At 46.3% G+C, this 27113-nt stretch overlaps 1 protein-coding gene and 2 long non-coding RNA genes across 7 annotated transcripts in view; all 3 read right to left on the bottom strand.

Annotated features, from left to right (window-relative positions):
• Positions 1-427: 427 nt before the first annotated feature.
• On the bottom strand, positions 428-2186 carry LOC133397989 (uncharacterized). 2 transcript variants are annotated; one of them, XR_009767722.1, is made up of 3 exons: positions 2044-2186; positions 1796-1860; positions 428-1685 (listed from the first exon to the last, which is right to left on the bottom strand). It is a non-coding gene; the product is annotated as an uncharacterized LOC133397989 (long non-coding RNA). The 2 variants fall into 2 exon arrangements; XR_009767721.1 differs by having other exon boundaries at positions 1971-2061.
• A 1170-nt stretch (positions 2187-3356) lies between these two features.
• LOC133397970 (uncharacterized) lies at positions 3357-5198 on the bottom strand. Its single transcript, XR_009767709.1, has 3 exons — positions 5157-5198; positions 4604-4954; positions 3357-3661 (listed from the first exon to the last, which is right to left on the bottom strand). It is a non-coding gene; the product is annotated as an uncharacterized LOC133397970 (long non-coding RNA).
• A 3678-nt stretch (positions 5199-8876) lies between these two features.
• Positions 8877-27113, bottom strand: part of col4a6 (collagen, type IV, alpha 6) — a 44289-nt gene continuing 26052 nt past the window's right edge. For 2 of the 4 annotated variants that reach the window (XM_061669099.1, XM_061669100.1), the window contains 45 exons: positions 25386-25520; positions 25203-25247; positions 24635-24754; positions 24488-24550; positions 23751-23786; positions 23555-23617; positions 23422-23457; positions 23280-23321; positions 23109-23198; positions 22691-22744; positions 22553-22615; positions 22421-22465; positions 22279-22332; positions 22088-22157; positions 21754-21864; positions 21520-21669; positions 21233-21283; positions 20374-20460; positions 20135-20292; positions 19660-19842; positions 19391-19574; positions 18233-18277; positions 17694-17765; positions 17442-17549; positions 16490-16708; positions 16249-16407; positions 14927-15097; positions 14703-14846; positions 13700-13822; positions 13444-13625; positions 13144-13207; positions 12990-13064; positions 12806-12913; positions 12600-12707; positions 12455-12526; positions 12232-12351; positions 12010-12126; positions 11774-11935; positions 11588-11686; positions 11340-11492; positions 10429-10545; positions 10162-10353; positions 9924-10095; positions 9724-9838; positions 8877-9573 (listed from right to left, as the gene is read on the bottom strand). In XM_061669099.1, the coding sequence (XP_061525083.1) occupies positions 9313-9573; positions 9724-9838; positions 9924-10095; positions 10162-10353; positions 10429-10545; positions 11340-11492; positions 11588-11686; positions 11774-11935; positions 12010-12126; positions 12232-12351; positions 12455-12526; positions 12600-12707; positions 12806-12913; positions 12990-13064; positions 13144-13207; positions 13444-13625; positions 13700-13822; positions 14703-14846; positions 14927-15097; positions 16249-16407; positions 16490-16708; positions 17442-17549; positions 17694-17765; positions 18233-18277; positions 19391-19574; positions 19660-19842; positions 20135-20292; positions 20374-20460; positions 21233-21283; positions 21520-21669; positions 21754-21864; positions 22088-22157; positions 22279-22332; positions 22421-22465; positions 22553-22615; positions 22691-22744; positions 23109-23198; positions 23280-23321; positions 23422-23457; positions 23555-23617; positions 23751-23786; positions 24488-24550; positions 24635-24754; positions 25203-25247; positions 25386-25520 (4998 nt within the window). In that variant the 3' untranslated portion in view covers positions 8877-9312. The remainder of the gene's footprint in view (positions 9574-9723; positions 9839-9923; positions 10096-10161; positions 10354-10428; positions 10546-11339; positions 11493-11587; positions 11687-11773; positions 11936-12009; positions 12127-12231; positions 12352-12454; positions 12527-12599; positions 12708-12805; positions 12914-12989; positions 13065-13143; positions 13208-13443; positions 13626-13699; positions 13823-14702; positions 14847-14926; positions 15098-16248; positions 16408-16489; positions 16709-17441; positions 17550-17693; positions 17766-18232; positions 18278-19390; positions 19575-19659; positions 19843-20134; positions 20293-20373; positions 20461-21232; positions 21284-21519; positions 21670-21753; positions 21865-22087; positions 22158-22278; positions 22333-22420; positions 22466-22552; positions 22616-22690; positions 22745-23108; positions 23199-23279; positions 23322-23421; positions 23458-23554; positions 23618-23750; positions 23787-24487; positions 24551-24634; positions 24755-25202; positions 25248-25385; positions 25521-27113) is intronic. The other 2 variants (XM_061669101.1, XM_061669102.1) reach the window with 2 other exon arrangements.

Below are 27113 nucleotides of genomic sequence, written 5' to 3'. Positions count from 1 at the left end.
AGATATTTGGACGAGGAGAAGCTGTCGTTAGAGTCAGCTCACCACTGGCTGAGGGGATTTTGTTGTGGGTTTGTGAACCGAAGGTTGTAGGTTCAAGCCCAGCAGTGGCTTCTGAAATCAATGTCAATAAATGACTGTTTGAAATGTTGTATGTAACTTTGCGGTGTAGACTATATGCTTGAGTGTATAAGACCAACTTTATGATGCACCAAAGTCATTGACTCATGGACATAACTACGAGATGATAAATACTAATGTAATGTACAAACCTTAACCACTTCACTACTGATAACTCTAATATACTCAACTAATTTGATCTTTGAACAGTTATTTTCATTTTTGTATCACTTATTTAACAGTAATTTGTTTAAAAACAATCACAAAAGCAACCATCATCGTGCAGCAACAATAACACAAAACAGTCGGTTTTGAACCAGGATTGTAAACCAGTGCTCTGCCCATCAGGCCAACACGTGCTGTGTACTCATCCTACCCAATGTGATCGACTTACCGTAACCAAATAAACACACATCACTACTAATCACTGAGTTACTGACCTTAACTAATTGAGTTCGTGATTTCGTTCACTTATCTTTATTTTAACTCCATTTGAAAAAAACAGGCCGCACGGTGGGCGATTGGTTAGAGCGTCTGCCTCACAGTTCCGAGGACCGGGGTTCAATCCCCGGCCCCGCCTGTGTGGAGCTTGCATGTTCTCCCCGTGCCTGGGTGCGTTTTCTCCGGGCACTCCGGTTTCCTCCCACATCCCAAAAACATGCATGGTAGGTTAATTGACAACTCTAAATTGCACGTAGGTGTGTACGCGATTGACTGGCAACCAGTTGAGGGTGTACCTCGCCTCCTGCCCGATGAGAGCTGGGATAGGCTCCAGCGCTCCCGCCACCCTCACCTATGGTCACGAGCCATTTCTCCAACCCCCACAAAAAACACAAACACCAAAAGCACAATATTTCAAAGTACATTTTACTGATCAATAAGTTTCATTGTTGAACAATTGAATTGAACAAGCATCGTCAGTGTTAGTTGGTGCATACCCAGTGAGTTAGTGGCTACAAACAAAGTGGAACAAAGATATACTCTCCCTGTATGGTTGATGCTTGGCTCTTGAAGCAAGGCAACATTTCCACCTTTGTTCGAGAATGCTTAAATAAAAAAAAAATTAAAAAAAAGACAGCTGAACATATGTTGTCATAGAAGTTATTGTGCATTAATTGTACACTCGCCTCAAGGGAAAAGAAGCCGTTCATCTTGTGGTCTGCCATTTTCTGGTCTTCAATCTGAAACAATACAAAATATTACGTTTGCCGTTGCTTAAAATGATGACTTCCCCCTTCACGTCAACTCAAAACAGCGCTGCTCTCAACCCAGTCAAGCCAAACAAGCAGTGAACCATCTCTAACCTTCCTTCTTCACAAAGACCACTGAACCAACCCTACATGTCCAACAGCCAGCTCTAACAACACTTTCCGTGCCTGCCCTCATTACAATCAGACCTACCACCAAACAACTCCCTTCCATTGCTACAGTCAACCAAGGAAAACCACAAAGCTCAGTACTCTGCCCCCTCCTGTTCACCATTTAACATGCACAACGCAGACGGATTATACACAGACCACTTTTGTCATTTGATGCAGAATTGTTCTTTTTCTTCCAGCTCTTCCACTCTACAAAACAAGTATATAAATGCACACAATTACTCTCGAGCAGGTCACTGATTTTTTTGTGTGCAGTTGCATATTCAGTGAGTTCGTAGATAAGTGGAATCAAGACATACTCTGCCTGTGTCGTTGGCACTTGACTCTTGAAGCACGGCGGCATTTCGACCTTTGTTCTGGATTGCTGCAAAAAAAGGAGGTGGGGAGGAATAAATATATATTTAAAAAAATTGAAAAAAAAAAGACACCTTTTGAGCATATGTCGTTTGTCTTTGGAGACATTGCATGACTCACAAGGGAAGACTTGTGAAACGGAGCCTACCCGGGACTTTCACAAATCCGCTCATTTCTTTTTCCTGTTGCTCACCGGGAGGGCAGCCATGGTGCATGGAGGCAACGAAGGGGGAAGGGCGCCGGCATCCAAGTGAAGCTCCGCAAGGGGATGCACATTGGCGTTCCCGTCGATCCACCTTGCGACTGTCCGCTCCAGCGGCCTCAAAGACTGTGACAAGGCTGCATATCGACGACATGAAGCGGCTGGAGCTGTGATGCAGCCTACAACCTGGAGCTGAACACGCTCAAGACTGTAGAGATGATCGTGGACTTCAGGAGGCATCCTTCGCCACAGCGGCCCAACTGTCGAGACCTTCAACTTCCTGGGAATTAGTCTCTCAGGACCTGAAGGGGGAGATCAACATCTCCAGCCTCAAAAAGGCCCAGCAGAGGATGTAATTGCTGCGGAAGCACGGCCTGCCACAGGAACCGTTGAGGCCGTTCTCCACTGCAGTCAACGAATCAGTCCGGTGTTCTGCTAGAGAGAGGGGAGAGAAGAAAGAAGAGAAGAAGGAAAAAAAAAAAAAAAAAAAAAAAGAAATATAAAAAAAAAAAAAAAAAAAGAAACTGCAACAGACAACCAAAACTGCTGAAAAGCTACCCACCCTTGAAGACTTGCATGCAGACAGAACTAAGAGTATGCAAAATCTTCTTGGAGCCTCCACATCCTGGGCACCTCCTCTTCCAGCTCCTTCCTTCAGGTAAGCGGTACTGAACAATGCAAACTACAACAAGCAGACATTCTAACAGCTTTTTCCCCCTTGCCCTTAACTTTTTAGTTAACAACCAAAAACAAACTGTAGCTACAGTCAACCAAGACCAACCACAAAGTTCTGTCACAAAGTACTCTGCCCCCTCCTGCTCACTATGATAACACGCGCCTCAGACAAAATGATACACAGACAAACTTGTTTGTGCGCCACTTGATTGCGGAATCGTCCCTTCCCCTCATCCCACCCGGCGGGGACAACGTTTTGCAACCTACACAAGCGAGAGTTGGAAACTTTTAATCCATTTGTGCGTTTGTACGCATTACCCTTGTCTGACTCAACACGACTTCTGCCTTGCAAGAAAACCGATTGCAAGTTTTTAAAAAAATTACATGACCCTGACAGCAAACTTCATAAAACCCCATCGAACTACAAAAAAGACAAATTTTAAAAAAGTACATTCAAATAAACCATCTCACATTAAACAGGTAGCTTGTCAAACAAATCACAACATAAAACACACCACATTAACAGTGGGGGGGAAGAAAAACACAAAATCTAATCCAATGCATTACAAAACCAGATTTCAAAATAATACATGTTTTAATTTTACAGTCAAGTTTCAGACCATCCAGAAAATTCATGAAAAGACAAAAAAAAAAAGACAATTTCCCACCGTAAAGAAAATGCCATCGAAGAATCACGGCACATGAACACTTAAAACAACCAAACATTTGGTCAGTGACAAAACCATCACATGTCATTTAAAACAATTCAAAAAAAGAAATACACAAAGGAGCTGGCCAGCACACAAAAATGAAAAGAGAAACAAAAGAACTAAAACGTGCTAAGCCCAAAGCGAAGTGTGAACGTGCTGTGCTCCACGCAAACCCATGCACAAACCTTTCCTTCCGCGCTGCTGCACCGCTGCCAGTCAAAAGCCTGCAACACATTGCCACAGTTACAAACATCTGCTTCGTCGCGTGAGAAAACGCAGCTTGAAGCCCCGCGCCCTTTTTTTTTTTTTTTTTTTTTAAAGAATATTTTCCAATATGTCAAAAGGCTGCTTGTTGCAAAGGGAGTTGAGACGCGTCACCAGACAGCACTCGTATCTCAGGTTTGCGCTCACAAGTCCTTGTCGCTCAAAAAACTTTTACCATCTGTTAGATATACTAGGATTATTTATTCAGGTAAAGACACCTAATGGCAAATACTTGTGCTTTTTTTCTTTATTAAAAAAAAAAAAAAAAAAAAAAAAAAAAACTTCATTAATGGAGATTTTTTTTTTTTGGTCGCAATATAAAATTCATGATGCATCATACAGTGGTGCCCTAGATGAGTAATGGATTCCATGACCAGAATCCTCTTTATTTGCCATGTCCAAAAAACAAGGAATTTGTCTCCGGGAATTGGAGCCGCTCAAGTACGACAACAGTCAATTGACAGAACTCTTTAGAGACATAATGACATTGACAAAAAACAGTCACTGAGCAAAAGGGTTACTAGTTGTTATCTGGTTATGCTGGTACATTTTTTTTTTTTTTTTACAATTAGCACTTACTAGCACTTAGAGCAGTTCGAATGACTAATACTGCTATAGTCCGGTGCAGTGACCGTTGTGCAAAGGGCGCCGAGACAATGTTGCAGATACTCCTCAGTCTACTCTGGCATGAGTGGCCAGTATCGGTCAACAACAGATATGCAAATAGTGCAGCGGCACGAGTAATATAGATTTGGCCCGACAGAAATGTGACGACAAACTCGCGCCAAAAAAATTTCCAGCATGTTGCAATGGAATTGTAGGTTAGGTGTTTAAGAAGGTTATTGCAAGAGTGAAGAAGCTGTTGGAATGTCTGCTAGTTTGCATTGATGGGTAGCGCCTACCCGAGGGAAGGAGCCGGTGACCGGCTCTGGCCGCGTGCAAGTCCTCAAGGGTGGGTGGGGGGGAATCCTCCTGAAGTCCACGATCATCTCTCCAGTCTCGAGCGTGTTCAGCTCCATGGTGGTGTCGGCCGCACCGCAGCTCCAGCCGCTCCATTTGTATCTCAAATTTAATAAGGGAAAATAGCACTTCATTATATCATACATTAGAAAAACATTGAGTCATGAAAAAAATTAATAGAATGTCGAGAACTAAACAGTTTGTGCATCCTCCAATTCATTGTGTTGCTCCGCCTTGGCCAGCAGGTGGAAATAACAGACAGAAGAATAGTTCTTTCCCATTCCACCGCCGTCCTGCACAAAAGCCGCTATTCGTCAACACAGCGAGCAGGAACAAAAAGAAAAGTACACTAATGAAAGATTTGCAAAAAAACTATGCAGAATGAAATACTTTTATTCAATTTGTAATGTTGTAAAACTGGGATACATTATCACCATACAGCTTATGACATGTGGACATTTCACAGCACTACTCATGCATGCAGACTTTAGTTACCTGGGTTTTTGTGCCAGCCAACTCGTCCATGGTGGAAAAGAGCCCCCCCCCCACCTGGGGGGCCGACAACAACAACAAAAAGGTTAGTTGTGTGGCGGTCATTTCTTGATTTGTACATTTATGTAGTTCTTACCTGGTCCAGTTCCTCTTAGTGCGGCTCGCCTGATCCACAGTCTGCTTCACCCTGGAAACACAGTACACGTTTTATTTGCGTTGATCAATACGATTGATTGCTTGTTTAAAGCCTGCACTGTACACGTCAACTCTAAATAAACTGCTGCTCTGGAGCATCACCATTTCACCCCCACAAAAAAATTGGATTTTTGGGCCATATTTCCTTGCACTACACTTATTTTACCTGGCTTTTTGTCCCATTTGACACATTGTCCACCTTGGGGGAGGAAGGAGAGGGGGAAAAAAATAAATTAAATAAAATAAAAATAAAAAAATAAAAAAGCGGCATGCAAGTCGCTTCTTGATATGTGCATTTACTCATTACCCCGGTCTTGTTCCCTCTTTGTGCCTCATCCAATCTGAAGTCACCTCCACCCTTAAACATAATTTTGAGTTGTGTTTGTTTCCTCCCTCAAACCCTTCACTGCTTCACAAGCTGCTCGTGACCCAGACGAGCAAACTACACTAGCAGACCATCTCAACAAGATCCTCCAAACAACAATTGACTGCACTAACCCTTAACCCTTTCCATGTACAACCTCATTACAATCAGACCTAACATAACACCAAGGCATACCTCAAAAGCTCAGGACTTCCACAGCTACGGTCAATGAAGGCAAACCACAAAGCTCAATACGCTGCCCCCTCCTATTCACATGCTCCCCACAGACAGGTTATGCACAGACCAGTTGATTCCTGAATTGATGTGGAATTGTTCCTGTCACTCGTCCAATCAGCAAAACACATGCACCATTAGTTGCGTAACTGCCAATTATAATTTGAGCATGTTTGTTCATATTACCCTCATCTGATCCAGCTTTAACCTTCGCCCTGCAACACTAAGATAAATTGCAAGATTAAAATATATATGAATGAATGACCCAGAAAGCAAAACCTCACAAGACCAATCAAAAATAACCTATAAAAAAAAAAATAAAAACAGTGCAAACATTCAATACACAATATTGACAGCAGGTTTGTAAAAGAAAATAAATTGGACATTATTCAACATGCCACATGAACAGTAAGATTGAAAATAAAAAGTACATTGCTAAAATTGATTTGAAAAAAAATATATATACATTTGACAAACTTCACAAGACTCACTTATAATAAAAGAACCCCCCCCCCCCCAACCAAAAAAAAAAAAAGGAAATGGTTGAATACACTACTCAAACAAAATGCATTATGGGAAAATCAAATTGTATATTAAAACACTTCACATTAATAACAGGATTGAAACCAAAAAAATGCAATGTTACAATACCACAGATTTGAGGTTGAAGGAAAATGTTTTTTTTAACCCAGCCAGAACTTAAGTACCAAAAATAAAATACAAAAAGCCAGACAAACAAAAAGTATTACATTACACGAGGGAAAAAAAAGGACAAATGCAACAAAATCCCTTCACACACTTAGTTCTGGAAAAAAAATAAAAAAAAATAAACATAGTTAAATTCACAATCACGAAGTCATCAGGTGTGTCTTTTACAAGAGTTTAAAGAAAAGAAAAAAAATGCAAGAGCTGGCCAGCATAAAAAAAAAAGAGAATAAACAAATGAAATGTGAATTGTGACCTTGTGCGCTAAACCAAGCCTATACCTCAATTCCGCAACAAGCACAAAACCACTGTGGAAAACACGTACAAACAACAAACATTTTTCAACCCAGTCATTTAAATAACTAACAAACCTTTTCAAGCCAAACGAGCGTGCTCACTTAACTGAGAAAACGCAGACCGGACACTCGCCATTTGATGCTTGTGGCAATTTAGAGCACGTGTGTGCAACTAATTGACGCCATTTTGTGCACACCTGCCTCGAATTCGCGCGAGCCCTGACACCGGAAATGAAAGCAAACCGCAGCCCAAACGGCACATTTGTGCACACGTTGCACACATTTGTGCACACGTTGCACAGATTTAGCCGCACAACGCAACACAATGCGTGTGTCTCGCTTTCAAACAAAGTCGTTCTCTTGCGCCATAACAGCAGGTAAAGCAAATAAATAAATAAAACGCCATCACCAGGCATGTGACAAATATTCCCCGCCAAACATGCAACCCGGAAGCAGTTGAGCTCGGTCCTGCCCTCTGACTTCCGGCGTGGGTTGGCGCCGCCTTGTGGCCAAATATAGGACAGTCTTGAGAAACGTGTTAAAAACAAAAAGGTCTTGAGACGATGGATACATTTGACGAGACCTGTTTATTTATTTTTGTGAAAGCTTGAATATGTATATACCAGGCTCCCGCCTCAATTTACAAACAAATTGATTGATTGTGAAATCTGGTCCTGTTTAGTTAAACACAAAATTCTGGTTAATTTTACCTTTTGCCATGGCCTGACACGACACTTTGGTGACATGGATAGATAACATACAAAATGTAGTTGTGCGCACAGAGAAAAGTCCACATTTGATTTTATTTGGTTCTGGTCCTCTTTGAGGAAAACCACATTTATTTTCTCATCACTGCTGACACTGGATGCATAACATGTTCAATCAATCATCAGAGTGAATATATATTTTCCATATAGAACACTCCTAAAGGCCCCCCCCCAGCCAAATGTTAATGTACACGCTCTCTGCCCATCTCTTCTCTCCCAGGAAACAAAAACAATGGCTAGTATCATGATAAAATACTTACATTTCAGATAACGGAACAATAAAAAAGACAGAGCTATCGACGTGGTCATAGTGGTTCCAAGCCCCAAAGCTTTCACCATTCAGGGATCTCTTTTATTCTTATTTATATCATTTGGAATTCAGCAGTACATCCTTGAGAAATTGTTTACAAGCAGAAACTCCATCCATCCAAAGACCATTACAGAAATGAGAAGAATATAAAAACAATAGAGCACTAAAAGCATTAATGAGGGAGAAAATGCAGGGAAGTACAGTAAAAACTATGTACAGCAATAATTAACATTCTATATGACAAGTGTTTGTTGTGTTGGATTACTTTTGGTGTAGCACAAAAAGTGGGGGAAAAAAAAAAATTATAAAAAAAATAAAAATAAAAAAGGGTTTACAGCCCGGCAAGTGGTTTGGTTTGCCATATTTATTCCAAAACATTGTCAGTGCAAAAAAATATGAAACGTGGCCTCGTTCAAGTCATCCAGAACTGGTGTTGGGTAGCTGTGCGAGGGAATTTGTGGAAAAGTGCTGCTTTGACGAATGCAGCTCCTAGTAGCACCGGTGAGGAGGTCAACAAAAACAACATACACGCCGACTAAAAAGAATCCAAGTTAATAAGTGAAGCGCCGTGAATGTAACAAAAACCGAATGTGCTGCGCCTTTACATCTGTTGTCGTTAATAGTGAGTACCTGCAGGGAGCGACCTAACACAAAATGATTAGGGGCAAACTTCTCCCAAATAATACTGTCGCCACAGTCGCTTGAAAATTCAGGAATATTCCTTTTCGCATCTGATGAAAGCATGCAAATAGTATAAGTAGACATGAATGTTAACCAGTCCTTAAAAAAAATAAAAAAGCTTTTAGGAACGGACAAACTATTGTTGATGTGTATTTCACCACAAACTGTGTGTTTCAGGGTCAAGCTGTTTTTTTTTTTTTTTTTTTTTTAATTCAATGTTTTTTTTGTGTGCACGTGCGCTGTAGTTAAATCAGCTGCGAAACAAATTCAAACAAGTGATGCAGATGCCCGCGGCTAACACAGCGCAGCGCAATGCGGAAACGTCGGCACGCTCTGAGGTAGCCGAGAATGGTTTCCGCCCCCGAACAACGGCAAGAGGAGCAAAGACAATATATAACACGAAACACGTAGCACCTTTGTCAGTGATATTCTGGAGGAGAGCACAACCCTTCTCTCTCATCATTTCACCCCCCCGATAAGCCATTCATTCCGAAAGGGGATGACAAAAACTATTTTGAAGCAGAGGTGGCTCATTTTCAGTCACATGTTCTTTGCTTTGAAAGATTTCTTTGCCCATCACCTCGTCAATTCCGATCGTCTCCTCTTCCTACAAGACCTTGCTGCACACTTGGCAGCGGCTGACTTTGGAGCGCTCCTGGCCTCCCTTCAGGGTCTCCTGCGCCGGCGAGTAGACAAACTCGCCGTTGGGATCCACCGTGGTCAGCCAGAAGCTGTACTTGTTGCCGAAGTAATGGCACGTCCCTTTGGCGCCGTTGCACTCAATGAACGGCGTCGCCCGGAAATCTTCCAGGCACGAGCCGGGGGACACCAGGGACTGGCCGCCGCCTTCGGCCCCGGCCGCTGTGTGCTGTATTGAAAAAAAAAGCATTTTGTTTGTATCACGCTAAGAGAGTCTTCACCTGCGTGCGTGTGTTTTTGCTCTGTTGAAATCATCTGCAAGCTATTTATTTTTCAGGCTAATGTTCTTTCGGGATCATAGTTTGTGGTATACGCTTACCATGAGGAAGGAGTAGCCTATCCAGAGACTCCTCCAGCCAGGGGGGCAATTAGGAATGGTCAAGTCCTGACTGTGGACTGCCACCGCCTGAGACGGCGCCTCGCACACCGAACACCTAGCGGAAGAAAACATTTTAAATGTAGAGGAGGAGGAGCACTGAATTCCCCACCTAAGCACACAGAGCTGGAAAAACTCAATACCTGCTGATGTAAGGCCGAATCTGAATCTGGGCCACGGGCATCATGGGGATGGGCGCGGTGGTGGAGAGCCAGTAAGATTTGTCATTGCGGCTGGCGTAGTAGCACACTTCGTTGGGGGAGCAGTAGAGGAAGGGGATGGTGCTGAACCTGGGTAGGCAGGACCCCGGCTGACCTGGAGACACAAAGATAAGTTGCGTTGTTTCCGGCAAAAGTCGTCTCATCTGGCAAATTTTCATACCGAGGTCCTGGTTGTGTGCCTTCTCTTGACCCTCCACGTAAAGCAAGCTGTAACCGTCCCACAGCTTGGCCATGCCCTGAGGACACATTGGAACCTGCACGTTTTGGCTGTGCTTCACCAGAGTGTAGCCGATACTGATGCTGCGCCCCACGGAGCCGGGACCGCCGGGCCGACCGACGGTACCGGGAAGGCCTGAGAAGGAGCACGCAAAAAGATTATTACATGTATCTCTTGCAGAGCGTGAGGAAAAAAAACACTAAAATAGACCTTGTTCTCCAGTGGGTCCAGGGAAACCCGGAGGACCCGGGTCACCAACTGGTCCAGGCAGACCAACAGAACCAGTGCGGCCCAGTTTACCAACAGAACCGGGACGTCCCTTTGAACCTGAGGTGAAAAGGGAATGTTTGATTTTGTGAAAAGTGTACATGGTTTTGTCGTACCATGACTGAGGAGTTTAATTGATTCTGTGACTGAGCTCGTAAGTCAATTTATTCGCATATCAAATAGATTTTTTGAAATGAATTGAAATGCCATTAATCCGCACATAAAAAAAACATGGGAATGGCAATGACGTGGGGTCCCTCAAGGGTCTATTCTCGGACCCTTTGTGTTTTACCGGTCGATGCTACCCTTGGGTCAAATTCTTCAGAATTTTGATGTTGACTATCATAGCTATGCAAATGACACACAGTTACATTTAGCAGTGTCTCCAGATGACTACAGTTCAGTTACAGTATTTTGTCACCGTCTAAAACAAATAACACGGATGAACTAAAATTTCCTTCAATTAATCAGCAACAAAATCAAATTGTTTTTTGCAGTGAAGAAAAGGGGATTGCTGTTAGTAAATACATGCGGTCACTTTCTTTACAAAAACAAGTCTGAAACCTTGACTGAAAATTTGACTATTGTAATGGTCTTCTGACTGGTCTCCTGCCCAGCGAACGAGGTCAAGAGCTGGGGTCATGTTGGCTGGGTTACGAGTTCATCGTGAGCGTTTGGGCATGAGTTTTGGCCAACAGCAGCTCCTTGCGAGTGTTCTCATTTAGTATCTCATTTAGCATTGGCAAATGCGATGACTTCACTCGAGCGGTGACAAATCTGACGCTCGTCCGTAACGTAAGGTAACACTGTATATGACAGATTACAACAATGATACATAATCTATCAATATTCACCTGGATGTCCAGGCATCCCAGGCTGACCGGGCACTCCAGAGAAACCACGGGGTCCAGGTCCACCTGGAGGACCGCCGTCTCCGAAGGGTCGCTCAAACTGCTGAAATGTCCCGGGGAGTGTGATACCGGGGCGACCCTTCGGACCCGCAGGGCCTGGGGAGGTGGGCAGGATGTAACACAGATTTTTTGTCACCGCTAAAGTCACATCACTGCTTGATCCGCATCTGGGAAGTTTATAGTGCCCCTACCTCGGAAGCCCTTGGCTCCTTTGCTTCCGTAATAGCCTGGGTCACCAGAAAAACCCTTAAGACCTGGACCGCCGCTGAATCCAGTGTCCCCTTGTAGTCCTAGAAAGTAGATTTAATGGTGTCAAAACTGTGCCCAGTGAAAACCATAGGAGCACTGGAGATGGTCTCAAAGAAGCCCAGGTCTACCTTTGAAGCCAGGACTGCCCGAGATTCCGGGGCCTCCGGGGATCCCTGGTTCTCCTTTCCTGCCAGGGGTTCCAGGGTAACCCGGGAGCCCAGGATCACCCCTTTCTCCCTGGTCTGTGCCAGGGCCGGGTGGCCCAGGAGGGCCCGGAGGACCGGTCAAACCTGAAGAGGAGAGAGGGAGGTGAGACAGGAAAAAGTCAAGTAGGAAGGGAATGTAATTAAAGATATGCGCTTACCGAACTCTCCATCCAGTCCAGGGAGGCCGGGATCTCCCAATGGCCCTGGGATGTCTGAGCCAACTGACCTACCGGGGAGTCCAGGTCGACCCGGAAATCCTGTGAGTCCAGGACCACCTGACCATATACACACACACAAGCCCTCAGCCCATTATATTACATCCTATACTGATCTAATCCGTCAGTCCGTCCGTCCAACTGTAAATATTTCCCATGACTCACCTGACTCTCCTCTCTCTCCCTTCTGTCCTGGGAAACCTGGTGTTCCTGGGTAGGAGACTCCTCTTTCGCCCTTCAAGCCCGGAATACCAGGGGCACCCTGGCGCGCTCTCCCACTCGCCCCTGCATCAACAACAAAACAACATTAGTTGTACAATAAAAAAAATTAAAAAAAACGCAACATAAATATCATAAATCTTCTCCTGACATTTCAAAAGCTAATTACCAGGTGTCCCAGGAAGGCCTTTAGGTCCACGGAGGCCGTTAAGGCCGTCCAAACCAGGAGATCCAGGAAGACCTGTAAAAACAACAAGTGTCTAACATTTATGTCCCACTCAGAAAAACAGAAAAGCATGCAGTCGTCATCTAACCTTTAGGTCCGGGACCTCCTGGGCCTCCGGGCGAACCAGGGGTTCCATCTGGCGCTCTTGGTCCGGGGAAACCAGACTGACCTTTTGGTCCGGGGTAACCAGGTGAACCTGCCAACATGAGCACATAAATACTTCTGTCGACGTACATAGATGCCAAACGGTCGACTAAAGAAGAATTCAAACGTGGCAGCTATCGTTGCGCTCACCCATTATTCCAGGCAATCCAGCTTCTCCAGGTCCTCCCTTGACTCCAGGGAAACCAGGACTTCCTGGGAAGCCGTCATCACCAGGAGCGCCATTATTGCCACGACCACCTCGAGGAAGACACTGTTCGGTCAATGCGAGGTGATTGAACTGTTGTGGGTCGCGCCCTTTCCCCTCTGTTTTTACCTGGAAATCCTGAATCTCCGGGCTGCCCTTTAAAGCCTGGCGCTCCTGGAAAGCCAAAAGACTCTCCAGGCTGACCTGAGAAATAAATGTAAATACTGTAGATTATAAAAGTATACATTCAATGTTTTTGTGTGTGATGTGAAATTGAACTCACCCTTGGTACCGGGACGACCAGGCTGTCCAGGATTGCCAGGGATACCAGGTAAGCCGTCGTCTCCCTTAAAAAAATAAATAAAAATAATAATAATAATAACAACAACTTGAAGCTCACTGTCTAAAACCTATGCGGCGTACACTACTCACAAAAAGTTATGGATATTCAGCTTTGTTGTGCAAAAAGCACTGAAACATTAAACAGTTGGACATCGCGTTTTAGCTGCTTCCTGAAATTTCACCCTCAAGCCAACTATTCCTTGTGAGTAGTGTATGTTTCCATTTGTGCTGGTTTCCTTACCCTTGGTCCAGACATGCCAGGGAATCCCAGGATTCCAGCTTCACCTTTAGGACCTGGGCCGCCGGGAAATCCCGGCTGCCCTGGGAAACCAGGTTGTCCCGGCTGCCCTTTACTCTGTTCGGCAAAACCCGGAAGTCCAGGCAGACCCTGACGACCCGGCTGGCCTGGAAGCCCTTTGTCACCTGTGGAAAACAAAGACAGTTTTTACATGTCTTGTGCATCTCACCTCTCAGAAATGAAGAGAACCAATGTATACCTCTTGGTCCGGTGAAGCCAGGAAGGCCACTGCCTCCAGGGGTTCCGGGGTCTCCTCTGCCTCCAGACACAACTGAAACCGGAGGGCCGGGCGGGCCGGCGGGACCGGGTAACCCTGGCTCACCTGAATAGGAAAACACAGTCCATGGACATTTGTTTGTCTTAGATTGCAACCCCTCTCAAGAGGACTGACTGGTACCAGAGCCCGACTATATCTAGTCGGAACTTCTCGACCTCACACACCAGCTCGGGCTCCTCCCTGCCACAGAGGTGACATTCCACGTCCCTAGAGCCAGCTTCTGTCGCCGGGGATCGGCTCGCCAAGGTCCCTGCCTTCGGCCGCCGCCCAGCTCACACCGCACCCTACCCCTATGGCCCCTCCCACAGGGGGTGAGCCCATAGGAAGTGGGACCCACGTTACCCTTTCGGCCTGTGCAGGCCCGGCCACCAGGCGCTCGCCTTCGAACCCCACCGCCCGGCCTGGCTCCAGAGGGAAGCCCCGGTGACCCGCCTCCGAACGGTTGTGATTGAGGGAACCCTCAATCCATGAATATTTTTCATCATAGGGGTCTTTTAGTCGTGCTTTGTCCGGTCCCTCACCTAAGACCAGTTTGCCATGGGTGTGAAGCCCCAGACAACTTCGCTCCTAGGATCATTGGGACACACAAACGTCTCCACCACTATAAGATGACGGATTTGTTTTATTTGATAGTTAAGGCCATTTTATTTTCCTAACATTGTGGTATTTTGTCTAAATGATTTGTTGAACACAAAATAATGGCCATTTGTTCAACTTTTTTTTTTTTTTTTTTTAACGAGACTTAAAGCTTTTGGGGTTTTCGTCGACTGAAACGGAACTAAAACTATCACATAGAACAGACTAAAATGTGCTAAAAACTAATGAACATTTCCATCCAAAAACGGCTGCCGAAAACGACATTGTTTGTGAACCAAATAGTAAAAGACAGGCGTGGTTGACTTCCTTCGGGCTCTGGACACACTACCTTTCTGTCCAGTGTAGCCGGGCCCCCCAGAAAGTCCATCTCTTCCAGGCCCCCCGGGCACTCCTTTACCCCCAGGAAATCCTGGATTTCCAGGACGTCCCGGTTGTCCGGGGAAGCCCGTCAACCCTGGGAAACCTCGCTCACCTGTGTACAAAAAAATGACAACGCTGTTTGTTATCTTCAAGCGAGCGTGAAGGCCTCTGATGCTGACGACTTGAGCGTACCCTTCCTTCCTGGTATTCCCGGTAATCCCACCCTTGTTCCTGGTCCCGGAGGCCCGGGTGCTCCCCTCGACCCCGGTGAGCCAGGGGTACCCGGTAGTCCTGGGGTGCCCTTCATACCAGCAGGTCCTGGGAAACCGGGGTCTCCTCTGTCTCCTTTTCGACCAGGAAAACCTGGAAGATGACGGATGATGCGACATGAAGCGACACTAAGAAACACATGAGTGTTTATAAAACGCAATCAAAGGCACTCTTCATAATTAATATAAAACGATGAATTAACAGGAAATGTGTTTATGTCTTCTATGAGGCTTTCCAAATAAACTCACCTTCTTGCACATACGCATTGTCAATACACACCACAAGCACACACATTGGCTGCAATTGCACTCTGATCGGTTGGAAAATACACACGTCAAATTATTGGCGTTACTGATTGGATATAAGAACTAAGTGGCTGATTTTAGATTTAAGAACAGCATTTTGAATATACTACAAGTAAAAAAAGAAGTGTGAAGTGCAATTCCAGAATAAATTAGCATTTTCAAACCACCAAGGAGTAACTAAAGTCTACGATTTGATTCTTAAAAAAGGATTTTCAAGATGTCCACTGGGTGAGTGGGACATGATGAAAATGACCTTTATTAAGAATGAAGAATGAAGCCTTGTTGAGTTTGTGGCCACACAGGCCGAGTTGCAAAGAAATTACAGATTACTCTTGAACGTGTCGATCAACTACAAATGTTAGAGCTAGTTGCAAAAGAACAGCTGGGAAGAAAAATCTCAGCATTGCCAAATGTCCCACAGCTAGAATGTCCACAAAGTCATTTGCTGCCAGACGTGATGGCCGTCAGCGCAAAACAAATCTTTGTCATTAAATATCCAATTGAGCTTTATCAAGGATTTATGGACATTTTGAGCCGGAACATGGATGCGCAGGCCGACGACGGAAGCGGTAAACGATGGAGCGGACGGTAGTGCGGAAGGACGTCTCACCTTGACAGCCTATACGGAACGAGCCCACACCAAGAGGAAACGGGTGGAGGCATGAAAGGATGGATGGAGGTGATGATGGTGATGGCGGTATGTGGGAAGGAGGGAAAGAAAGGACGGAGGAGGCAAGACAGAAGACGTGGGAATATCAAATGAAAGAGAGGGAGAGAATCTTTCGGGTGAGTTGAAACAAAACAAAACGTGCCACGTGTGTCTGGTTCAAAAATGAAGAAAGATGATGAATCAAAAGTAAACTCTTATTTGCTCCTCTTCCTTCTTCTTGTACACGACAAGGTTTTGGATTGAACAACATGGTACCCCCGCCCCCTCACCTGGTGAGCCTCTGGGGCCATTGCTCCCATCGATTCCAGGCGGGCCGGGGACTTCGACGGTTGGATCGCCTGGGAGTCCAGGAGGACCGGGGAGCCCAGGAAAACCATCAACTCCTCGTTCGCCCTGACGCCCAGGAATACCCGAGCGTCCGTTAAGACCTGATCGAACGAAGGTGTTTGTTATGTTAGTGTACAAAGTATTCCAAGTATAAGTGAGGATAACGTCATCAACATGACGCACCGGGTGGTCCGGCCCCTCCCGGTGTCCCGGGCTGGCCCTTGTCTCCGGGGACTCCGGGAAAACCATCTCGTCCCGGAGGCCCCGCTGTGGCTCCCAGGACTTCTCCAGGCTGGCCTTTGGCTCCAGGGCGTCCCGGGACACCGTCCTTCCCCCTGCTCCCGTCAAAACTTTGTCCCGGGCTACCGGGAACTCCGCCGTCCCCTCTGGGTCCCGGGAAACCTGCGGGAGGAGGTGGCAGACGACCAAGCAGGGGCCATTAAAGAAAGCTGCGATGGAAATACATGCGCCGCTGTCCAAACGTTAGGGATACTCGGCTTTCGGGTGAAGTTTCTGGATAATCCTAAAACGCACTTAAAAAAAAAAAAAAAACCTTGACAGGTGAACTTTATTTGACCTGTCCAATTGTTCAAGGTTTCGATGCCTTTCTGTGACTCTTCCAGTATCTCTGTTGCAACTTGCTGATGACACTCAGTGACGCTCCAAGCTCAGTGGCTCATTTGATTCACAAATCGACCAATACATTTCCCGGTTCAACGAGAACTGATATTTAAAAAGTCCTCCACGTCAGTTATTCTCAGCTGGTGGGTCATTTCGGATGGGTCGACGAAGGCACGACCAATTAGCGCTGTTTTAACTCCACATCCTAGAAGTATTTTTCGTACAAATACTGAAGTAAGGACTTTACCACAACGTTAGCATCGGTTACCGATAGACTATGGCAATATAACAACTTTGACAGCCATGCTGCAGAAACGTTATTCGCATACCTGCTGTGTGAATGTAAGTTTAAGCGGGAACTAAACAGCCTTTCACACACAAAAATAACACGAGTAACTGTCGTTATGTTCGAAAATATCACGTGCTTAACTTCTGTAAAAGTGGGTCGCGACAAGAGAAAAATGCGGGTCACAGGCTCTGATTATCCGGAACTTTTGGGCGACTGGCCGGCTACCTTGCGGTCCGGGCTGCCCTCCAAAGCCGGGCTCTCCTCTCTCTCCTTTTGCGCCGTCAAATCCTGGACGTCCAGGGCCTCCCGGCAAGCCCGGCTGACCTTTGGGACCTTACGGACACAAACGGCTCCCATGATGACCCCATCAGACTTTGGCGATTGGTTTTATGGTTTTTCGCATTTTTAGCTTGATGAGCGGAAATGGACCATTGGGAGAAATTAGAAATAAAAACCTTAAAAACCTCTTCTTTTTACCTGGTCGTCCAGGTACACCGGGAAAACCGGGCAGTCCGACCTCACCGGGGATGGTGCAGGGAAGCACTTGGCCTGGGAGCAGCCATACACAATTAGGCAGTGGACCAACAAACAGACCCACAAACAACAGAAATAAACACTGTTCTGACGGAATCGTGTTATTAAGCGACATCAGATGATTGTCTGCTTCCTCCATCCACGCCCTCATGACTTTTGCAAACATCATCATCCTCCCACTTCGATTCACTTGCTGATTGTGAGCATTGTTTGTTGCAAATGAAAAACAAAATTCCAAATGTGAGGGTGGATTAGAACGTTATGATTTGAATTTGTCTTTTTTTTTTCTTGAGGCTTTTTCCAAGTATGTCACCGGAAGCTTAACGAAAAACCACACATGAAGACAAATCTCTGAGAACTAATCTTTTACTCCCTGTACTTTGCTCTGTCTTTGGGAATCCAGAACTCGCCGCGTACAAAGCTCTGAGATTCGGTGCCAGGCCTGTTACGCTGGGCGGCTGATGAAAAAGTTCATTACCCACCCGTTCCCTCTTCGCTGTCAATAACCTCTCCACAGCTGTTTTCGCCTGGACGGATGCACGTGCACAAGGACGTCGGGGGGGACAGAGCGATGGATGGATGGGTGGAAACGGAGAGAAAGAGAAGTAGAAAATTGCAGCAAAGCCAGTCAGGGTTTCATTTGCATGCGCCAAATCTGGTTCATCAAAGAAAACATCAGCAAAATCAGCAATCAGTTCCATTGGATGACGTAAAAGCTCATTTTAAGGCAAAGGCACATTAAAACGCTTGCTTAGGCAGTATGTTCAAATGCTTCCGAACAGGTTATCGCACTTACTGCAAGAGCAAAAAGACTCTTGTCTCTTTGCTCCAGCCTGTGACAATAACCTTTCATAATTAAGAGCACAAAAACGGGTTGTTTAGCATTAGCATGGCGCAATGAGAGCACGCAGTCATTTTTTGCAGATAAGCAAACTTTGTGTCGTTTGGCCTCAGAGGAGGACGAGCAGAGGTTGATCACTTACAGGAATATGGAAACATTAAAACAACGTCTAAGGGTTCTGGTGTTTGGATTCTGATCAACTTTAGATTATTTTTTGTCCACTAGGGGCTGCCTTCTTTATGTTCTTGTGTGGCACTTATTGCTACGTGAGTCTGTGGTAACATTTTTGGGTAACCATCCCTACGATGTGGCCAGCAACAACAACAAATTAGCTTGACACCTCTGTTCTTAATTTTCAAAAGAATACGAATGATTTGGAGTCAAAATACAATTGTCATCCATGTCCTCTGAGGCTAAAGAATCACAGTGGGAGTTCAGAGTTTAAATCTCATCAGGATGCAACAAGGAGTGCACTAATGAAGCGCTTTTGTCACCGAGAGAGATTACAAAGCAAGTGTAGAAGCTCATTAATGGAGACCATTAATCGTGTCGTTAACAGTATGCTGCAGCGGCCGAGGCGGGAAGGGCAGGAAGCTGCTTTGGGAGAGAAAAATCCGTCCCAGGTTTTTGGCTGAATTCACAAAACCCTCCTAAAGTGTTCAGGCTTTGTTGCTATGGTAACTACTGCGCGAGGAGGAGGACAATGCGATGGGTCACGACGGATGTTTCGGCCTGTAAGGACGATACGACGCGCGCACACGTCCGTAGACGCTCACCGATAACGTCCGCCAACACTTACCTCTTGGTCCAGGCAAACCTGGTGGCCCCGGCAGTCCGGAAAAACCGGGTTCTCCGGGCTCGCCTCGGAAACCAGGCGTGCCGGCAAAGCCGGCGCCGGGCTCGCCGGGCCCTCCGGGCCGCCCCTTGGATCCCGGGAAGCCCGGGAAACCTCTGTCTCCGCGCGTGCCAATGCCGGCATCCCCCTAAAGAGGACATTTGCGTTTTCTCACGTTTATCGAGCAACCTCTACTGATCTTATTTTTGTTTTTTCGTCATTAAAGCACTGACTGGGGGACCGGGGGGTCCAGGGAAGCCCGGCGATCCGTCCCTGCCCGGTGTACCCGTTTCTCCGGTGGGTCCTCTGGGCCCAGTAGCTCCGAGCTCTCCCTTCACTCCGAAACCGAAAGTGGTGTAGTAAGACACCCCCTTTTCTCCCTTGCGGCCAAGGAAACCACGTTCGCCGGCGCGGCCCTGAGGGATCGGACAAAAACACCAACAAGGGTTTGGCAAATACGGAAAGTTGTTTGAGCATTTATTCAATATGCTACTAAGGTGCTAAACTGTCCATGGAGTTACTCTGCTCTTTGGCCTCACTAATAAGTCCACTATTTTAAGCACACGATTTTTTTTTTTTTTCAACGACTGCCTTTCACTCCTGTATATTATTTCTAGAGGCTAAGAAAACAACTACGTTATTACTAGTAGGACATGAAATAAATGCTCAAGTGGTTCGCCCGACGGAAAGGGTTCAAACTGTACTCACAGGAGGTCCCTGAAGGCCACCGAAGCCAGGTGAGCCCGCGTCACCAGACTCCCCCTTTGGCCCAGTGAAGCCGGGGCTGCCGTTGGCACCGGGAGATCCGGGTGGCCCGGGCAGCCCCGAGGAGCCGCCGCCGATACAGTTGCAGTCACCGGGATCCCCTTGTGGAGCGGAAAAGGAGACGGGATGAAGACCAAAAGCATCATGTGGTGTTCAAGTGCGGATTCATCGGAGGTTTCTACCTCTGAAACCTTTATATCCTCGCTCTCCCGACGGTCCCCGGGGACCGGGCAGCCCCGGGACCCCCGGAACGCTCGCGCCGGGTGAAACTGCAATGACACACGCGCATTGAATATGAGTGGATGAGAGCAGATTTACAGTCAAATCAATCACAGGTCTCCAACTCATGTGGATTTCAGATTTCACACTGTTTGCTCATGGGCTCGCCTGCACTGGCTCATCAAACAAAAATGGAAACGAGCAATGTTAATTCTTGCAGCGGGTGGTCTTGAAATCATGAATTTTCCAGTCAAATGATGACGAAGAAGCACAGTGCAGCTCGGAGACTCAGTGTGAAATCAGGGTTAGTTGGTTCTCATTGGTCATGATCGCTTTGACAGGCTTGAACTGCGAGGTTATGTTAAGCATTAGATTGTGTCAATCTCATTTAAATATAACGCAGCTTTACATTAAGCATGAACCAAATTCACTGATTTTACATTGCGCTGCCTAAAAATCAAAGCTCATGTGCCTCTGATTATAATGTGCACATGTGGTGCACGCACTTGATGTATTTTGCAATGAATGCAAAGTGTGATTATGACGGCAACTGCTTGCAAGTAAAATCAATGAATTATGTTCACTGGCAACACCCTGTGGCCAAAGTTGAGAAAAGCAGCTTAGAGTCGAGAGACCAGTAAGCCAAACTTACCGCTTGCACCTTGCGCAGCGTAAAAAAAAAAAGAGTTAAGCTACCGCCTGCTGAAAGTTGAGTTTGCTGGGCTGTTTCTTATTTATTTATTCGCCCAGGCAAGCAAAAATATTGCCATGGTGACCATCGCAATATGGCTGCCGCCTGGGGGATACCTGGATGACACTGACCAGTGGGCTTTTCCCCCTCGTGATAGATGACGCAGGGCTCAACGGGTCGGCCTTGGAGGACAGTAAAGTCAGTCAGCCAGTTTGTCTGTCTTGCAGCTGTACTTAAAACTGGCTTTAATTCAATAATTTTAGGCGTAGCACAACTCTGTGACTGCCTGATGATGATGATGCTTCTGTATCCATACCAATGAGGTTAATTACATTCATAAAGATAAAACATGCCAAATGTGATCACCACCACCTATGATGGAGGAGAAAATGTGTTAGCTGGTTCTATGCCAACATACTGGAGAGGCCCTGAGGTCCAGGAGGCCCTGGAATCCCTGGAAGTCCAGGGGAGCCCGGGAGTCCTTCTGTGCCGTAGCCAGGCACGCCGGGGCTACCTTTCTCCCCCTTCGGGCCCGGGGTCCCTGGGAAACCCGAGCTGGCGGGACGATCTGCCGGCAAGAAGTCCGAAAAGAGAGGACAGGTTCACTAGAACTAACCTGTGTACACTCGTGTGAGTTGTTCGTGCATATTACCGGAACCAAACCCCCCAAATCCCGGAGGACCTGGTGGGCCTGGAAACCCGGGAGGTCCTTGGTCACCGGGTGCACCAGGAAGCCCGTTAAAGCCTGGTTCACCTGGCGGTCCTGAGAGCCAAAGAAAAGGTCAAAGGTAAGTACAAATACTCAAACACTTGATATGTCACTCTGCAAGGAAATTAAATGCTTGGGGTGTTAAAAAAATAAAATACATTTTTTTTTTAAAGTATCTGTATCTGTACTGTCCAGTTGGTGAGTAATTTCGCCACCTCTGACAGCGCTGGATTCCTTCAGTTTGGACACGTTTGGGCTTTGGGTGTCAGACTTTTACCTTGAACAGAAGTGCCTGGACCGCTGACAAAAGCGGGAGGTCCTGGGAGTCCGGGTTCTCCCTGGTCTCCCTAATTGACAGCATTCAGAACAACTTTCATTGAAATGGCACAGACATGACGTGACTGCGAGAACGGAAAGATTAGCAAGTCACGTCAAAGGATAAACAAAAGCACGTGGGACTCCTCCTACCTTGGGTCCGCCGTATCCTGGTTGCCCGGGGAATCCTGGAGTCCCTCTGTATCCCTGCACCCCCAGAAGAAATGTTTGACTTAACTCAACCGAAGGGGTGACTGATGTCAATAAAAGCGCTCAAGTTTTTTTCATATCTTACCTGTTGTCCAGGCAGGCCGGGAGGTCCGTTAAAACCCGGAGGACCCTGAAGCGACCGATGACGATAACACAATTTTAGGGCTGTCATTTTCTTTCCCTGCCAGTATTTCATTTCAATATCTGAAGCTCTTACTCTCGCCCCTGGGTATCCGGGTATTCCTTTCTCTCCAAATTCCCCGCGGAAACCAAAAGGGTTCTGAAGTTGAAAGAAAAATGATAAGCATTTCCAAAGTCAAACTTGGACGGACACTCCTGTAAGATGAGCACTTACAGGAGGCCCACGGTTTCCAGCGAATCCACGAATCCCCTTCGGTCCAGGTTCACCCTTTCAGGCAAAGGCACGGAGCGGGAGGGGAAAAAAAACAATTTGGGTTCAAAGTGTCTCCAGACCCTTGAAGAGATTTGTTTGTAAATACATGATACATGTCTGAAGATAATTGCTTCAATAAAAGCACTACTTTTGTCTCCATTAAACTCCTTAACTCACTTCAACATAGGTCATTGGCACCAAGATGGCGCCGCAGTAATACTTTTATTTTAAAAAATAAAATAAAATGTATTAAAAAAAAGCAAATAACGGACAATAAGTAGCCCCCCCCACCCCCCCAGAAAAATAGGTGAATTAGCAAACGTCGGTATGCGGGGGGTCCACATGAGACTGTTCTCTGTCCCTTCCCTTTCTTTGTTACCTTATCTCCTTTGTAGATCGTGAGGGTTTGTTCACTTCGTAGAGATCCGTCACCTGGAGTACCACTCGGTCCCGGAAGACCCAAGTCGCCCTGGAGTCCGAAATAGAGTTTTATCCAATCAAGAGGGATGGATGAAATGGATAGATTTCCAATGAGCAACACACATTATACCTTGTCTCCCTTCTCGCCTTGATATCCATCACTACGACTCCCCTAATAAAAAAAAAATAATAATTCACTCGAAAAAAGAAATTCACTCGAAATTCATTCGCTCAGTCTTTTTATTTGTTTGTTTGCTTGCTTGCTTGCTTACCATCGGCCCTGGTGAACCGGGAGGACCGGGTGGGCCCTGAAGACAAACGACACAACCTTACTCAGCATCCTTTTCATTTCATGTGATGTCGTGCAAGAAAACACAAGATCATGTGCGGTTTTCGCCAACATACGGGATATCCTTCCGGCCCGGGTGGACCAGCAAACCCAACTGGACCATCGGGACCTCTGGTGCCCTGCAGAGACGTACAACATTTTTCAAATGACAGGAAGGCAGCCGGCATTGACGTTTACACTCCTGAAATCTGGATGAAGATGAGAACAGGACATGTAAACGTGAACGTAAAGAGTAACAGTCCAAAATCTTACGGGGCGACCGTCTTCTCCTGGAAGGCCAGGTAAACGCTGAAACAAACAAACACACACACAAACAGGTTTTGAATGTCGCACAAGTCGGCTTTCTTACGAGTTCTGTTCACGTTTCAAACATGTTCCAGGAAGTGGTGATCAACAACAAAGTAACGAACTTCCTTAGGATTAGAAGTATTTGTTCTTTACTTTGTTGACGCTTCATTCCGTACATTTGAAAACAGATATCGGTACGTGATAGTCCTTACTTACTATGTCAAAATAGGCTCGAACTCAGAAGACAACAAGTGAAATATTAATAATTAACGAGAGCTGCGACCAGCTATAATCGGGCCTTCGCAGCCCGGCCCCGTTGGGGTCCTGCCAGGTTGGGGTATTGGCACGATGAAGTAAGGGGCCGCAAATTGCCCCCCGGGCTGTAGGACAAGCGCAAAGGTATGGCCCCTATTGAGTAAATGTGGGCCACGCAAAATGTTGACGTATCTCAGGACACTTTTGATGATCTCTGCTCTCAGCTGGCTGCGGAAACCTTTCCCTGACAACGGCAGGCTGGCCCTCCAGGCAGTTCGTGTGCAATAACAAATCAAGCAGAGCCAGAAGAGTTGAGCGCGCATTCGGAAGACGAAACGGCAGCCGGAGATGCCTGTTAAAATGCAATGACTGCCACCGGAGCAACGTTAAGTCTATGGCGCTGTCGGCACAATTTACATAAACTGGTGACGTTAGTGAGAACTCACGGTGACGCCGCCATCAGTGATGTATCGAGGTTCTCCTTTCTGACCCTTCGGCCCGATGGGTCCCTGGGAGAGCACAAAATAAGGTCATCGCCCTTTATACAGGTTGTAAAAGGTATATGGCGCAAAAACAAGTCGATGGGTCTTTACTGCAAAACCAGGTTGCCCGGGGCCGCCGGTGCCGTAGCCAGGATACCCGGGCTCCCCTCTGGTCCCGTTACAGCCGTCCAGTCCCGGTGGTCCTCTGCCACCCTGCTGACCGGTGTGACCCTACGCCCACCGGGAGAAACTCCATTACACTTGGACAGAGGGAGCGAAACACGGCAATCTGTGGAGAGCCACCTGGTGGCAGAAGTGAACTAAGCACCTTCTTAGGGCTTCGTCGAGAACAAGAACAGCGCAACAAAATGAAGCGAATTTTGATTGATGTATTTTTACTTCAGCTTTTGCACATTTTTACAGATCAATTATTCTCCTTTACAATTGTTTTCAAGCCACCTTGTTCTAGGTTCTTCTGTTCAGTTGCCATTTTATTGACTACTCTCTTTTTTAGTACATATCGTCTATCCACCAGTACTTTAACACTTCATGCTATCTTCGTCAACCCCGGTAAGATCCGGTCATGTATCTTTTGTATTTATTCAGGGCAAATTCAACAACGAACGACCAATTATCCATATTAGTGGAAGAAATTGAAAAGCCGTCCGTGTTCACTCACAAGGACGCCATCGTTTCCTTGAAATCCAGGTACTCCCATTGGTCCCTGTTGAATTAATCAAATCAAAATCCATCAATAACAGAATCGAAATACCTCGTTGACACTAACACTTTATTGGTTTTAAGACTTATGTCTATATACGGTCAACAAAATAACAAGCACGTTACAGTCGCTAACACCCACTTTGTCTCCTTTGGGGCCGGATGGTCCTTTCAAGCCAATGTGGCCCTTTTCACCTTTGGGCGCTACGGGCCCGGGGCTGCCGCGGGGCCCCTCTGCCCCACTCTGCCCGACCTCGCCGAGAGGCCCCGGATGACCCTGAAAAGGAAGAAAGACAAGGTCATGATTCCCGACGCCGCGTCGTTTGCAAAAGAACAGATGGCCGACATTATCCGTCATTGACCCGAAACTGGACGAGCGCTATGGACATTGATTCACAATGAATCGATGATTCAACAACATAAATGACTAAAATTCATGAATATAAATTAAAGAAAAACAAATCTACATATTCAAATGAATCAATAAGAAGATCGAATAGATACATTAATGCAACAAATATTACAGGACTCTTCAGGACCTAAAAATCTAGTAAGATTCAAGAAGTGTCCCCCCCCCCCCCAAAAAAAAAAGCTGCACTTCCTCTTTTCCACCACCTAGTGGCAGTAAAATGACATGAACGTCACGATGCTGAGGGTGGAGATGCAGGAGTGAGCAAACACACACACACACACACATGCACGCACACACACACACGCACACACACACACACAGGTGGAGAAGGGAGAGCTGAAAACGGAACTTGAGGCCTGTATATACTGTATTCAGTATCATAACACGTTTGTACAATCAATATTAGGCATCGTAACATAACATACGTACTAAACACTGTTTATATTATCATCCGTATTTATCTATTTGCACTCATTGTTTCAATGTGACTGCAGAACGTGACCATCCATCGCATCCACGGTTTGTATTGAACCTCGGGAAATTGAAATATTACGACCCCTCGAGTGCGTAGCCAAGTCTTCAGCTAAAAGTCACGTTGTGAGAACTAATAATGAGTTGACAATAATCCCGACTTTGACTTGGCCGGCGTGGGCGTGGTTTTCGGCCTCGGGGCAGCCATGCCGAAGTGATGAGAGGGTTTGCGCCAGGTAAAGTCAGCCTGTCAGCGCCGTCTGCATCGCATCTTGCGTCCACACCTGGTTTCACACGCAGGAAAATATGCCAGGGCGTCCCACTTTCTCTCACGCCTCGGTCTTTCTTTTCCGTTTCCTTTACCAACAAGTCACGCCGAGCTCATCCCTCCAGACGACAAGCGGGACCTACAAGTATCCATTTTGGGATGATGGGGGTCACGCTTGCTTCGGAAGGTCCACTTGAGGTAGAGAGACAGACTTAATAGACGTGATTTTGTTAGCGTTCGTTCAATAAAGTGCACCCGTGGCTGTGCTGATCCTTGACTACCTGTGAAGGGATGAGAACTAGCGTCCACAGTAACATTAGTCTGTGTGCGAAAGCTACACAGTGAAACATCCAGAGTATACAATTAGACGTGTACGATTCACAAACGGGCAATACGGTGAGACCGCAAAAAGCGAACCGCGACATGGCGAGGGATGACGCTACACTTTTTGCGATATCTTTGTTTGGTGGGATTTGTCCGATGCCAAATACAGCACACGGCTGGCTGAATAACGGTTGGCAGAAATTGCCTTCGAGTCCCGACAGCTTTGGCCAGAGACGAGCCGTGGCGTTTGGAAGCAGTCTGTGTTTTCGTGCCAGAGAGTTAGCGTTCCGGTCAGCCCTTAGCGGACCTTCCATCCTCATCATCTTCCAGCAGAGTGGTCAGTTTGTAGGCCCAAATCCCTTCCAGCACAAAAGGCACAATGGGGCCTATTCGGG

The sequence above is a fragment of the Phycodurus eques genome, chromosome 23 (genome assembly GCF_024500275.1).
Source record: "Phycodurus eques isolate BA_2022a chromosome 23, UOR_Pequ_1.1, whole genome shotgun sequence".
Lineage (NCBI taxonomy): Eukaryota > Metazoa > Chordata > Actinopteri > Syngnathiformes > Syngnathidae > Phycodurus > Phycodurus eques.
Note: the sequence above shows the minus strand (reverse complement) of the source record. Positions and strands in the feature narration are given on the sequence as shown.